This window comes from Procambarus clarkii, chromosome 1, assembly GCF_040958095.1.
Source record: "Procambarus clarkii isolate CNS0578487 chromosome 1, FALCON_Pclarkii_2.0, whole genome shotgun sequence".
Taxonomy (NCBI): Eukaryota; Metazoa; Arthropoda; class Malacostraca; order Decapoda; family Cambaridae; genus Procambarus; species Procambarus clarkii.
In genome coordinates, this window is record NC_091150.1 from 42963151 (window position 1) to 42978395 (window position 15245).

Below are 15245 nucleotides of genomic sequence, written 5' to 3' on the forward strand. Positions count from 1 at the left end.
TATATATATATATATATATATATATATATATATATATATATATATATATATATATATATATATATATATATATATATTATATATATATATTTATATATATATATATATATATATATATATATATATATATATATATATATATATATATATGTCGTACCTAGTAGCCAGAACGCACTTCTCAGCCTACTATGCAAGGCCCGATTTGCCTAATAAGCCAAGTTTTCATGAATTAATTGTTTTTCGACTACCTAACCTACCTAACCTAACCTAACCTAACTTTTTTGGCTACCTAACCTAACCTAACCTATAAAGATAGGTTAGGTTAGGTTAGGTAGGGTTGGTTAGGTTCGATCATATATCTACGTTAATTTTAACTACAATAAAAAAAAATTGACCTCATACATAATGAAATGGGTAGATTTATCATTTCATAAGAAAAAAATTTGAGAAAATATAATAATTCAGGAAAACTTGGTTTATTAGGCAAATCGGGCCTTGCATAGTAGGCTGAGAAGTGAGTTCTGGCTATTAGGTACGACATATATATATATATATATATATATATATATATATATATATATATATATATATATATATATATATATATATATATATATATATATATATATATATATACCACCTATACTTGACGTGGACACGTACCTGTATGACCCGCATGGGAAGGCCGGTCTCCTTGGCCAGCTGCTCGCGGATGTGTCGTGTGGGTTTGGGCGTGGAGGCGAAGGCGCTCTTGAGGATCTCCAGCTGCTTGGCCTTGATAGTGGTCCTTGGGCCTCGCCGCTTGTTGCCGCCCTGCGACACACACACCAACTAGCGTCAGTCACGGCCTACTACACGCACACACCAGCCTACACCACATTAGCCTCACCTGTACCCGCCGCTGTACCATACATGAAGTTATAATGAAAGACTAACAATGACGCGAGGAGCGTGTGTAGAGTATAGTGTATAGACAGGTTCATACATCACTATACACGGGTGTTCAAACACTCTTATATCAGCCGGATATTGGTCTCTGTATGTACACCAAACAATAACAGCGTCGACAGATAAATAGGTAGTTGACAATTTTACTGTGGACCGAAAAGGGTTCCCAATGGTGCCATATCTCACGGAGGTACATATATATATATATATATATATATATATATATATATATATATATATATATATATATATATATATATATATATATATATATATATATATATATATATATATATATATATATACCGTCCGGTGAGAAAGACTTGATAGGACAACACTATTATACTACAGCCCACCAATTACAATACGTGTTTGAGGGCTGAGAACTCGCTACAGGCGCCGAGGGACGTGTAACACTCTTCAGGTAATTAGTGGTAGCTGCAACTCTATTGCAGCTCTCAACCTACTAATTTGGAATTCCTGTCCCACAGTCATATTTTTCAGCTTTCAGACACAACTGAGGACAGGACCTCATCTAGTGAGAAACTAAAGTTAATGTACTCGACCCAGTACCGTACCTGCAGACTCTCCACGCATGTGTCACCCAGACACATGTATCAACCACACACATGTGTCAATCAGACACATGTATCAACCACACACATGTGTCATTCAGACACGTGTATCCTCAACAGCAACACACACACACGCACACCACTTTCGACGCGCGTATCACCGGAAATACGCAAGATTATCAAACCCATTTTGGCAACAGACTGGCCACCAGAATAAAAACAACAGCATTGAATAAAAGTATAAAATCCAGAGATTGACAGAGAGAACGACACAAAATATGCAGCTTTAACTTCTTAACTTAAAAGAAAAATAACTAATAACGCCCAAATAATACCTAAAATCAATGAACAATTAATAATAATAATTGCTCTAACAAAAATAAAATTACAATTATTATTACTATCATTATTATATAGTAATAATTATTTTAACATTAATGCACACCCCCCTCACCCACCTCCCCCCCCTTCATCCAACACCCACCTCCCCCCCTTCATCCAACACCACCTCCCCCCTTCATCCAACACCCACCTCCCCCCCCCTTCATCCAACACCCACCTCCCCCCCTTCATCCAACACCCACCTCCCCCCCTTCATCCAACACCCACCTCCCCCCCCCTTCATCCAACACCCACCTCCCCCCCCTTCATCCAACACCCACCTCCCCCCCTTCATCCAACACCCACCTCCCCCCTTCATCCAACACCCACCTCCCCCCCTTCATCCAACACCCACCTCCCCCCTTCATCCAACACCCACCTCCCCCCCTTCATCCAACACCCACCTCCCCCCCTTCATCCAACACCCACCTCCCCCCCTTCATCCAACACCCACCTCCCCCCCCTTCATCCAACACCCACCTCCCCCCCTTCATCCAACACCCACCTCCCCCCCTTCATCCAACACCCCCCCCCTCACCTTCTCATCGTCAGCCAGCTTAGCCTCTCCGCTGCCACTCTGGTCCTTGTGGTCGGTGCTGCCCTCAGCGTCCGAGACGTCGGAGTCGTGGAAGGTGCCGGCGTCCTTCTCGGCGGGCGGGGTGTCGGCCGTGATGCTCACCTGTCGGCACACGGAGAGCTGTCACCTCCTCTGTGTCGGTACTCAGAGGTGGAGGGTATTGTGGGGTGTGTGGGTACTAAGAGGTGGAGGGTACTGTGGGGTGTGTGGGTACTCAGAGGTGAAGGGTATTGTGGGGTGTGTGGGTACTAAGAGGTGGAGGGTACTTGTGGGGTGTGTGTGGGTACTCAGAGGTGGAGGGTATTGTGGGGTGTGTGGGTACTAAGAGGTGGAGGGTATTGTGGGGTGTGTGTGGGTACTCAGAGGTGTAGGGTATTGTGGGGTGTGTGGGTACTAAGAGGTGTAGGGTACTGTGGGGTGTGTGGGTACTAAGAGGTGGAGGGTATTGTGGGGTGTGTGGGTACTAAGAGGTGGAGGGTATTGTGGGGTGTGTGGGTACTAAGAGGTGTAGGGTATTGTGGGGTGTGTGGGTACTAAGAGGTGTAGGGTATTGTGTGTGGGTACTAAGAGGTGTAGGGTACTGTGGGGTGTGTGTGGGTACTCAGAGGTGGAGGGTACTGTGGGGTGTGTGTGGGTACTCAGAGGTGCAGGGTAGTGTGGGGTGTGTGGGTACTCAGAGGTGAGGGTACTGTGGGTGTGGGTTTGGTGCAGGGTATAGTAAGGAGAAAGGCACAAAGATGACAATGGGTGTACAGTGTACGGTGAGCTTCAAATGAGAGCCTCTACTTTGTGTGTGGTGCATGCAACGTCCTGCTCTACCTTCTGATACCTTTGGGATCACATACGTCCTGATCACGTCTCTTCTGTGTCTACTTTCATCGTGACCTGAAAGGTAGACTCCTGGATCTGTCCTCGTAGCTCAGTTCTCTCAAATACGGGACCAGTCTTTAAACGTTGATGTATTTCCTCAACTTTTGTGACCCTTAAAATTAAGGGTTAATTCATGAACCGGAACTTAATAGTTGTTCATTTAGTTCATTTCCTTATAGCTGCAATGCTATAACTTTCTTTCTAACTTCTGTGTGACTCGTCTACATCTCAAGATTCCATGCATGTGCACTTCCTACCTTATGCTGAGCATTTCCTCCTTATCAACCTTTCTGATTTCACATGGGTATCTTATATGGCGTTATCATGGCCCTTTGAGTCTCTCTCTCTCCGAGTGTAACGAGGCTCTGTGATCTTAGCATTTCCTCAAAGCTCATCAGTCCCAGTTTTAGTATAAAAAAAAGTTTGGTTGCATATGCTGACTTTGTTTCATCAGACGAGGTTCGTGTCTGGGGCTGGCTGGCCTAGAGACCACTTCACACACCTCGTGAATTCCTCTTGAATTCGCTTCCTAAATATTATTTTCACATTTATCGGTTCTGGTATGTCGTCGATAATGTTAATCGACCTGTGTGAGGCGGTTATGTCACAGTGCATCCACTCCCAGTTGGTATACGCTGGGTACTGGTATATGCTGGGTACTGGTATATGCTGGGTACTGGTATATGCTGGGTACTGGTATATGCTGGGTACTGGTATATGCTGGGTACTGGTATATGCTGGGTACTGGTATACGCTGGGTACTGGTATACGCTGGGTACTGGTATACGCTGGGTACTGGTATACGCTGGGTACTGGTATACGCTGGGTACTGGTATACGCTGGGTACTGGTATACGCTGGGTACTGGTATACGCTGGGTACTGGTATACGCTGGGTACTGGTATACGCTGGGTACTGGTATACGCTGGGTACTGGTATACGCTGGGTACTGGTATACGCTGGGTACTGGTATATGCTGGGTACTGGTATATGCTGGGTACTGGTATACGCTGGGTACTGGTATATGCTGGGTACTGGTATATGCTGGGTACTGGTATACGCTGGGTACTGGTATACGCTGGGTACTGGTATACGCTGGGTACTGGTATATGCTGGGTACTGGTATACGCTGGGTACTGGTATATGCTGGGTACTGGTATACGCTGGGTACTGGTATATGCTGGGTACTGGTATACGCTGGGTACTGGTATACGCTGGGTACTGGTATACACTAGTACACATTGATATACGCTGGGTACTGGTATACACTAGTACACATTGATATACGCTGGGTACTGGTATATGCTGGGTACTGGTATACGCTGGGTACTGGTATACACTAGTACACATTGATATACGCTGGGTACTGGTATACACTAGTACACATTGATATACGCTGGGTACTGGTATATGCTGGGTACTGGTATATGCTAGGTACTGGTATACGCTAGTACACATTGGTATACACTCCACATATGCTGGTATACATATACAAAAGTTGTATATCATATATCATATAACACAGCCTCCGCTGTTACGGTCACACAAACTCCTGCCGATCCTCCTGTGGTTCAGGAGGTTGAGAGAGTCGTCTCCCATTCACTTCATACTGTACAATGGGTCTTTTGTTACTATCCCAAATATCATTATTTTGCATTTATTTAGGATGAAGTCTAGTAGCCATTTCTCCGACCATTCCTGAATCTCATCCAGGTTGTGCTGCATCTTGTTAAAACATCCTTATGTGTTCTGACTCTAGAAATTGTTCATTATACGCAAGTTGATATTCGCAATAACGGAGCTGAAAATATCATTATATCTTTAACAATGTTATTGTGACTCATTGTCTGCATTCACATGTGTGCATCAACTTCCTTAGTCAGATGTGTGTGTATTCACCTAGTTGTGCTTGCGGGGGGTTGAGCTGTGGATCTTTCGGCCCGCCTCTCAACTGTCAATCAATCAACACTTTTTTTTTCACACACATACCCACCCAAGAAGCAGCCCGTAACAGCTGTCTAACTCCCAGGCACCTATTTACTGCTAGGTGAACAGGATCAACAGGGGGGGGGGGGGAAGAAACTCTGCCCAATTGTTTCCACCATTGCTGGGGATCGAGCCCCAGTCTCTAGGACTACGAATCCCGAGCGCTGACCACTCTGCCACAGGCACCGCAGTGTGTACTTACCTAATTGTGCTTGCGGGGGTTGAGCTCTGGCTCTTTGGTCCCGCCTCTCAGCTGTGTGTGTGTGTACTCACCTAGTTGTGCTTGCGGGGGTTGAGCTCTGGCTCTTTGGTCCCGCCTCTGTGTGTGTGTGTGTGTGTGTGTGTGTGTGTGTGTGTGTGTGTGTGTGTGTGTGTGTGTGTGTGTGTGTGTGTTATATTATATTTACAGGGTTGAGTAATAGCTCTCTACTCCTGTCTTTCAACTCCTGGACAGTTAATGTTATGGCCTTCACCTGCGTAGGTCTCGTCGTATTTTCTTTTAAAAGTGAGGTGATGAGTCCGCCTTAACCCTTACTCTTGAAACCTGTTCCATTTCCTTGCAAATCTTAAGGTGGAAGCATGACCTCATGTCTCCTCTCATCTCATCTGTGCCTGCAGCTTCCATCCTGCGTTCTCCGGTGCTTCAGTTTCTTATTTTAAGAAACTTAATTTTTAAGTTTCTTATTTTCTTATTTTTGACTCATCTACCCCTGCCAGTTTCCCCTTTAAATATCTTATATTTATTCATAAAATCTTCCCATAATCGCCATTCCTCCAGTTTTCCTCGTGGGCTCGGAGCATCTTGAGGTGGTACTTGGACCAGGATGACAGGTTGGGTTTGTTCTCTGGCTTATGTCCCTCTCTATTTGACCCAAGATCGCCGTTTGAATTACACCTTGTTGGCGTTGTCTGTTGAACTATTGGGAGTTCTATTCCCCTTTTCCTTTCATCCTGTAGTTGTTGGTGTGTGTGTATACTCACCTAGTTGTACTCACCTAGTTGTGTTTGCGGGGGTTGAGCTCTGGCTCTTTGGTCCCGCCTCTCAACCGTCAATCAACAGGTGTACAGATTCCTGAGCCTACTGGGCTCTATCATATCTACACTTGAAACTGTGTATGGAGTCAGCCTCCACCACATCACTGCCTAATGCATTCCAATAATGTATGTATGTGTGTGTGTGTGTGTGTGTGTGTGTGTGTGTGTGTGTGTGTGTGTGTGTGTGTGTGTGTGTGTGTGTGTGTGTGTGTATGTGTGTGTGTATGTGTGTGTGTGTGTGTGTGTGTATGTGTGTGTATGTGTGTGTGTGTGTGTGTGTTCACTAGTTGTGTTTTTGCGGGGGTTGAGCTTTGCTCTTTCGGCCCGCCTCTCAACTGTCGATCAACTGTTTACTAACTACTTTTTTTTTTTTTTTTTTTTTTTCACACCACACACACACACACACCCCAGGAAGCAGCCCGTGACAGCTGACTAACTCCCAGGTACCTATTTACTGCTAGGTAACAGGGGCACTTAGGGTGAAAGAAACTTTACCCATTTGTTTCTGCCTCGTGCGGGAATCGAACCCGCGCCACAGAATTACGAGTCCTGCGCGCTATCCACCAGGCTACGAGGCCCCTGTGTGTGTGTGTGTGTGTGGGGGGGGGGGTTATGCAGGGATGGTGTGTGTGTGTGTGTGTGGGGAGGGGGGGAGGGGGAAGGAAGAGAGATGTGAAGGGTGAGAGAAGTGTGAAGAGAAACATTAACCAACACCCACAGCCACACCCACAGTAACACCCACAGTGTGTTCTGAACATCACCTTCACTTTACACATGCTGGTAACTGAGTATTGTAATGCCAAACACAAGCACGAGGGAGAAGGCCTTAGCTTCTGCCCTACACCACATATTCCCCTGTATCTTAGAGACGTCCACATCCGCTGAGTGCAGGTAGTAGTTATGATGGGGGTGTATACACATGACACTATACCTACAGGTGTGTGGCACTTATCTGCGTGGGTGTCGTGTGGGCTCTAACTACCTCCTCTGGGAGTGTAGTAGCCTGCTGAGGGCCCCCTGAAGGCAGGCCAGTGGGCCCAACAGCCATTCTTCACCCTATGCCAGATATTTACACTGCGAGGAGTGGCCAGCTCTTGATGTGTGTGTGTGTGGGGTGTGTGTGTTGGGTGTGTGGGGTGTGTGTGTGTGGGGGTGTGGTGTGGGGGGAGGGGTGTGTGGGGGGGCTGGGGAGGAGAGTTCTAAACAAAAGACATGAGAGAGTCTTTGATAACAGTGTACTATAGGCTCGAGGGAGAGGCCTGGCACAGAATACTGAGAAGTGCCCATTCCAGCTCTCTCTCTCTCTCTCTCTCTCTCTCTCTCTCTCTCTCTCTCTCTCTCTCTCTCTCTCTCTCTCTCTCTCTCTGTCTCTGTCTCTGTCTCTCTCTCTCTCTCTTGCTCTCTCTCTATCTATATCTCTCTCTCTCTCTCTCTCTCTCTCTCTCTCTCTCTCTCTCTCTCTCTCTCTCTCTCTCTCTCTCTCTCTCATTTCTTCTTCAAACATTGTGCATGACCATATATATATATGCTGCCCACTCAAATGCGTGAATATTGAAATAGTTAATATAGGCGTAAAATATATAACCTATAGAGACCGATACCATCTCAGCTACACATGTGAACAACACATCCTCCTAGAATGAAAGTACTTATAGAAACTGTGTTTGAAAGTACAAATATGCGGTGATGGGCCGCCAAAAAGTTGACTCTTGAAGTAATGAATTTGGATAAACCGGAAAAGTTTGAATATTTATTTTGATAATAAAACGTAATCTAATTATTCTAGGCCTAATATAAGCTATCTGAGGCCTAGTATGCTACATAGATGTCCTAAACTAGGCCTATGAATATTTAAGTTTGGCTTTTAGTTTTAGACTATATAAGAAATAGTTCATACTGGGCCTCCAGTACTACATAATGGAACGATCAACCTATTTGTGCTTGCAGGACCGAACATTGACTCTTGGATTCCGCCTTTCTAGAAATCGGTTGTTTACAGCAATGACTCCTGTCCCATTTCCCTATCATATCTAGTTATAAAATTATGAATAGAGTTTGCTTCCACACTCTGCTCCTTAAGTGCATTCCATTTTCCCACTACTCTAACGCTAAAAGAAAACTTCCTTACATCTCTGTGATTCATCTGAGTTTCCAGCTTCCACCCATGTCCTCTCGTTCTGTTAGTATTACGTGTGAATATTTCATCTATTTCCACTTTGTCAATTCCCCTCAGCATTTTATACGTTCCTATCATATTTCCTCTCTCCCTTCTTTTTTATAGTGTCGTATGGTTCAGTTCCTTCAGGCGCTCTTCATATACCATCCCTCGTAACTCTGGGACAAGCCTCGTCGCAAACTTGTGTATGTGTGTGTGTGTGTGTGTATGTATGTGTGTGTGTGTGTGTGTGTGTGTGTGTGTATGTATGTGTGTGTGTGTGTGTGTGTGTGTGTGTGTGTGTGTGTGTGTGTGTGTGTGTGTGTGTGTGTGTGTGTGTGTGTGTGTGTGTGTGTGTGTGTGTGTGTGTGTATGCGTGCGTGTGTAACACAAGCCTACATTCCGACATTACTGCATTCAAACATAGTTACACCCCACACCTCACAACACCTCACTCCCCCCCCCCCAAACACACAGCTATACCGACATGTCATTATATCCACACATAGCTACACTCATTATATCCACACCTCAGTACACCCACACACCAGTCAGCAGCACACTCCACACCCACAGGAGCCCCTGTGTGCTGAGCGAGGAAGGGCCCCCAACGGGGCAGGTCAACCCCAGGTGTACTCCTGCATCTGTGAGTCAGCTCCAATATTGTGTATTTTTATTTACTCATTATTGGACGTCTCAGATAATTATAATTTTATATGAAATACCTGAGGGATATTTGCTTACAGGTATTGAAGGCTGTGAGGCGGTCATGCAGAAAGGTAATACTAGGGGGGCGACACGCAGGTAACACTAGGGGGCGCGACACGCAGGTAACACTAGGGGGCGCGACACGCAGGTAACACTAGGGGGCGCGACACGCAGGTAACACTAGGGGGCGCGACACGCAGGTAACACTAGGGGGCGCGACACGCAGGTAACACTAGGGGGCGCGACACGCAGGTAACACTAGGGGGGGCGACACGCAGGTAACACTAGGGGGCGCGACACGCAGGTAACACTAGGGGGCGCGACACGCAGGTAACACTAGGGGGCGCGACACGCAGGTAACACTAGGGGGCGTGACACGCAGGTAATACTAGGGGGCGCGACACGCAGGTAACACTAGGGGGGCGCGACACACAGGTAACACTAGGGGGGCGCTACACACAGCTAACACTAGGGGGGGCGCGACACACAGCTAACACTAGGGGGGCGCTACACACACCTAACACTAGGGGGGCGCTACACACACCTAACACTAGGGGGGCGCTACACACACCTAACACTAGGGGGCGCGACACACAGCTAACACTAGGGGGCGCGACACACAGCTAACACTAGGGGGCGTGACACACAGCTAACACTAGGGGGCGCGACACACAGCTAACACTAGGGGGCGCGACACACAGCTAACACTAGGGGGCGCGACACACAGCTAACACTAGGGGGCGCGACACACAGCTAACACTAGGGGGCGCGACACACAGCTAACACTAGGGGGCGTGACACACAGCTAACACTAGGGGGCGCGACACACAGCTAACACTAGGGGGCGCGACACACAGCTAACACTAGGGGGCGTGACACACAGCTAACACTAGGGGGCGCGACACACAGCTAACACTAGGGGGCGTGACACACAGCTAACACTAGGGGGGCGCTACACACACCTAACACTAGGGGGGCGCGACACACAGCTAACACTAGGGGGCGCGACACACAGTTAACACTAGGGGGCGTGACACACAGCTAACACTAGGGGGGCGCTACACACACCTAACACTAGGGGGCGCGACACACAGCTAACACTAGGGGGCGCGACACACAGTTAACACTAGGGGGCGCGACACACAGCTAACACTAGGGGGGCGCTACACACACCTAACACTAGGGGGGCGCGACACACAGCTAACACTAGGGGGCGCGACACACACCTAACACTAGGGGGCGCGACACACAGCTAACACTAGGGGGCGCGACACACAGTTAACACTAGGGGGCGCGACACACAGCTAACACTAGGGGGGCGCTACACACACCTAACACTAGGGGGCGCGACACACAGCTAACACTAGGGGGCGCGACACACAGCTAACACTAGGGGGCGTGACACACAGCTAACACTAGGGGGCGCGACACACAGCTAACACTAGGGGGCGTGACACACAGCTAACACTAGGGGGCGTGACACACAGCTAACACTAGGGGGCGTCACACAAACACACACAGATATACTCAAGATCGTAACCATACTTACATTAAAACCAGGAAATGCATTATTAACCTTGTTCTCGCCCACGCTCATCGGCTCGAGGAGGGGCGTAGTGCTGGTGGGCGGAACGACTCCCAGGGATCTGGTGGGCGTGTTTGGCCGCCCACCACTCATCATGGCCGCCGCTAGACCCGCCGTGGGCGCCGTTATGCCGGCGGGAGAGGCGGCGAGGGCGCTGGGATTGGGCGTGAGGGTGGGCGGCGGTAGGGGTCCCTGGGTGGGCGGCGTGCTGCTGCTGTTGTTGTTGGTCTCGATGGTCGGCTTCACGTCCATGGACTCCTCGTCCTCGTCGTCAGAGCCGCCCGTGAAGGAGTCTGAGGGAAGGGCGGCCATCACTCCAGGTTACCTACAGGATGAATGGTGATGATCCTAGTTCACACCTACACTACACCACCACCCTGCCACCCAGCCGCCCACAACCCCGCCGCCCACCATCACCCTGCCGCCCACCACCACCCTGCCACCCTGCCACCCCGCCCACCATCACCCTGCCACCCCGCCCATCCACCTAGGTGTGCTTGCGGGGGTTGAGCTCTGCTCTTCCGGCCCGCCTCTCAACTGTCAATATCAACTATTACTGTGTACTAAGTAACTGTTTTTTTTCACACACACCCAGGAAGCAGCCCATAACAGCTGTCTAACTCCCAGGTACCTATTTACTGCTAGGTAACAGGGACATCAGGGAGAAAGAAACTTTGTCCATTTTTGTTTCTCGCCAGCACCGGGAATCGAACCCGGATTACTTGTCCAGCGTGCTGTCCACACAGCTACCGGCGCCCCTGTGTGCGCCGTGTGTGTGTGTGTGTGTGTGTGTGTGTGTATGTGTGTGTGTGTGTGTGTGTGTGTGTGTGTGTGTGTGTGTGTGTGTGACCATCTATAGTTTTAACTCCCCAATCGCTTCTGACACCCGTAAAGGCTTATTTGTTTAAGCTAATGGGAACATTTTGTGTCCAATATAAACAAAGGTGTGCAAATGACCACAAAACACAAGAGTTAAGATATTTCAACATATTTCAGCCACATAATATTCCATATTAAGAGTCAACATATATCAGCCACGTTATTGTGACTCATCGCCTGCATACAAGAGTTACCTTCCGCTCTTAAAATCATTTATATCGTAAATTTCAAACCACATACCAAATTCCGTTTTCTAAATGTATCAACAAACGAATATTTTCGTAGAACAAATCTCACCGATTTATTTTTCTATCAGAACAACCGGGGACAAGAATTCCGCCAGCGACAAACAAGGGGGAGGATTGAAACAAGTCAAACAAGGACTGCCCCCTTTTTCCCCTCTAGGAATATCACCTTTGCTTCACCTCGTCTTAGGGTCCAAATACCCGAGTGCTCTACCTTCCTGCTGATTATATCCTGCTTCACACCTGCTAAAATTAGCGACTTTAACGAGCTGGAAGATGCTATAGAGCGTGCGAGGCAGGGGGATGATGAGGGGGTGTACGGGTAGATGAGGGACAAGTGTGTGTCAACACCTTCAAGAGGGTGTAGATACACCTCTAAACTACTCTACTACGACAGGCAGATTATTATCTCAGGAAACGTGTTTGGTCTTGTGTCAGCGGTCATCTAGTACCCTAATCCATACATTTGGTATCCTACCCATACGTCTGGTACCCAATCCATACATCTGTTACCCAACCCACACATCTGGCACCCAATCATACATATATATATATATATATATATATATATATATATATATATATATATATATATATATATATATTATATAAGGGGGTACCACCTATGGTTGGAAGAAAGGAGGGCCCCTTAGCCTCGGAGAAAAGCACACATAACGCAATAGAAGAGATTTTGCCCCCCCCCCTTCCAATGGAGCTTCCAGATACATATAACAGGGTTACATATTATTAAAATGACAGATAATGACAGATTAGTTATTATTTTAAGCAAAACATAATTTTGCTCTCGTGGAACTAAAAGTTATACAAATAACGAACCTTTAACATATTAGCTCCAATAAGTGTAGCATACTAATATCATGCAAGCCTAGCATATTAGTAATATCTACAAGTCTAGCATACAAACAGCATATGAGCCTAGCATACTAGAGTATACAAGTATGTCATGACCTAGAACGTGACATACTTGTATACTCGAACCTCTGCTTTGATTATACAGGACTGAGAATGACAGGTGTTTCTGGGTATGTATGTATGTATGTATGGGGAGGAGATATACAGGTGTCTCTGGATGTGTATGTATGTATGTATGTATGTGTGTATGTGGAGGTACACATGATGGTGGACAAGACGTACATGGCGAGTATCTGCTTCTTTCCGTGTACAGTGTGCGTCTGTGTTCGTGAACGTCTCTGAATGCGTACATGCGCGTGGATTTGAAGTACGCACATAAATGTTTACATATAAGGCGAGAGCTCACGTACATGCGGTCTGAACACGCGTGGACATGTACATGAACTTGTGTAAACATACGCATGTGGGTGTACATGGGTAGATGTAAAATGAGAAGGTGTGTGTACATAAGTGTGACGGTGCGTATGCACATGCGTGTTTGTTTCTCCACGTGCGTGGGCGTGTGCGGTCGTGCGTGGAAGCGTGCGTGCAGCCCTCCCACGCATCAACCCCCCCCCCCGCCAACGTGCTCACAACACATCCTCATATTTCCCACATGACAGATTTCTGAGGCATGTCTAATATGTCCAAGACATATCGTATACAATATGGAACCCTCAACGGATTTTAAAACCTTACCTAACCTGACCTGACCTGACCTAACGTAACCTTACGTAACCTTACCCAACCTGACTTGACCTAACCTAACCTGACCTAACCTAACCTAACCTAACCTGACCTAACCTAACCTAACCTAACCTGACCTAACCTAACCTAACCTAACCTAACCTAACCTGACCTAACCTAACCTAACCTGCCCTAACCTAACGTAACGTAACCTTACCCAACCTGGCGTAACCTGCCCTAACCTAACCCTCCCTACCCGCAGGTAGAGTGGTAGAACCACCCCCAGCATGAGCCAGGGGCTGGCGGGACGGAGTGGGACGCGTGTCTGGGAGCGTGGCAGCTGCCAGCACCTGGGCTCTGATGGAGTGCGACGCTGCTCTTAAAAAGCTGTAAAACGCACAAAGAGGCCCCCGCCACCAGCCATTAATTCCCCCGTCGCCGACGCCGCACACACACCAAGTAACGATGGAGCGACGAGATTGGCCCGTGACGTGAACCTCCCGGAGGATTATTGCTGGCGGGAAACGCCCCCACCGCCCGGCCGCCCGCCCGCGCTGCTGTCTTGAACGGGTGGCTTGCACCGCCGGCAGCGCCTTCTCTGCGCCGCGGAGGGAGATTAGCGTCTTGATTAGCCAGTGTAGTAGTCTCCAGTCATCTGCCTGTCATCCTCACCAGAGGAACTAATCGGTCAGCACACCTGCACCGCCACACCTCTCAGCCTCCAACCCGTTCTCGCAAATTCGTAGTCAATATTGACTTATTAACTACGTGCATAGGTGATATACTAAACATAATAGATACCCTTAAAAAGATTCATAGAAAACACCGACCTTACCTACCCTTGTTAGTATCTTAAGATAAGCATCTTATTGCTTCGTAATTACAATTATTACTTAACCTATACCTATTATAGGTTAGGTAATAATTGTAATTACGAAGCAATAAGATGCTTATCTTAACATACTAAGTAGGTTAGGTAAGGTCGGTGTTTTCTATGAATCTTTTTAAGGGTATCTATTATGTTAAGTATGTCACCTATGCACATATATAATAAGTCAATATTGACTTATTAAATTTGCGAGAACGGGTTGCAGCCTCACCTTAATTAAACAGACAGTACCAATATCATCGTATGTGGCCACTTTCTTACTCATTGTCAGCCTTCTCTCACTCTCTACGTTCACTCTCGTCTTTCTCTTCCTATTCGCTTCCTCATGGTCTTCTCAGTTATTCCTCCTTCTCTTTCCCTTCATCCTTTCGTCACTTTACGCTGGTGGTCTTTCATGTTCTCTTAATTTAATAAACAATACACGGCTTCCGGAACTGAAGAAGAGTTCCGAGGAGGGGCAAGAGGCGTTAAGCATGCCAAAACTAGAAGATAGAAGAAAAGAGAAGTGATATGATCACCACTTATAAAATACTAACAGGAATCGACCAAACCGACAAAGAGGAATTCATGAAACCAGCAAATTCAAGAACAAGAGGACACAGATTCAAGCTAATGAAACAAAGGTCTGGACTTGTAATCCTAGGGTCCGGGTTCGATCCCCGATGATGGCAGGAAACAAAACGGGCAGTTTCTTTCACCCTGATGTCCCTGTTACCTAACAGTAAACAGGTACCTGGGAGTTAGACAGCTGTTACGGGCTGCTTCCTGGGCGGGGGGGGGGGGGGTGCGTTAATTAGTAGAATTAGTAGTTAGT

At 47.3% G+C, this 15245-nt stretch overlaps 1 protein-coding gene across 3 annotated transcripts in view; it reads right to left on the reverse strand.

Moving 5' to 3' along the window:
- The window catches only part of LOC123753467 (LIM/homeobox protein Lhx1-like), a 311621-nt gene that overhangs the window by 21932 nt on the left and 274444 nt on the right, over positions 1-15245 (reverse strand). For 2 of the 3 annotated variants that reach the window (XM_069302285.1, XM_069302397.1), the window contains 3 exons: positions 10784-11112; positions 2443-2583; positions 664-813 (listed from right to left, as the gene is read on the reverse strand). In XM_069302285.1, the coding sequence (XP_069158386.1) occupies positions 664-813; positions 2443-2583; positions 10784-11112 (620 nt within the window). The remainder of the gene's footprint in view (positions 1-663; positions 814-2442; positions 2584-10783; positions 11113-15245) is intronic. The other variant, XM_069302348.1, reaches the window with a different exon arrangement.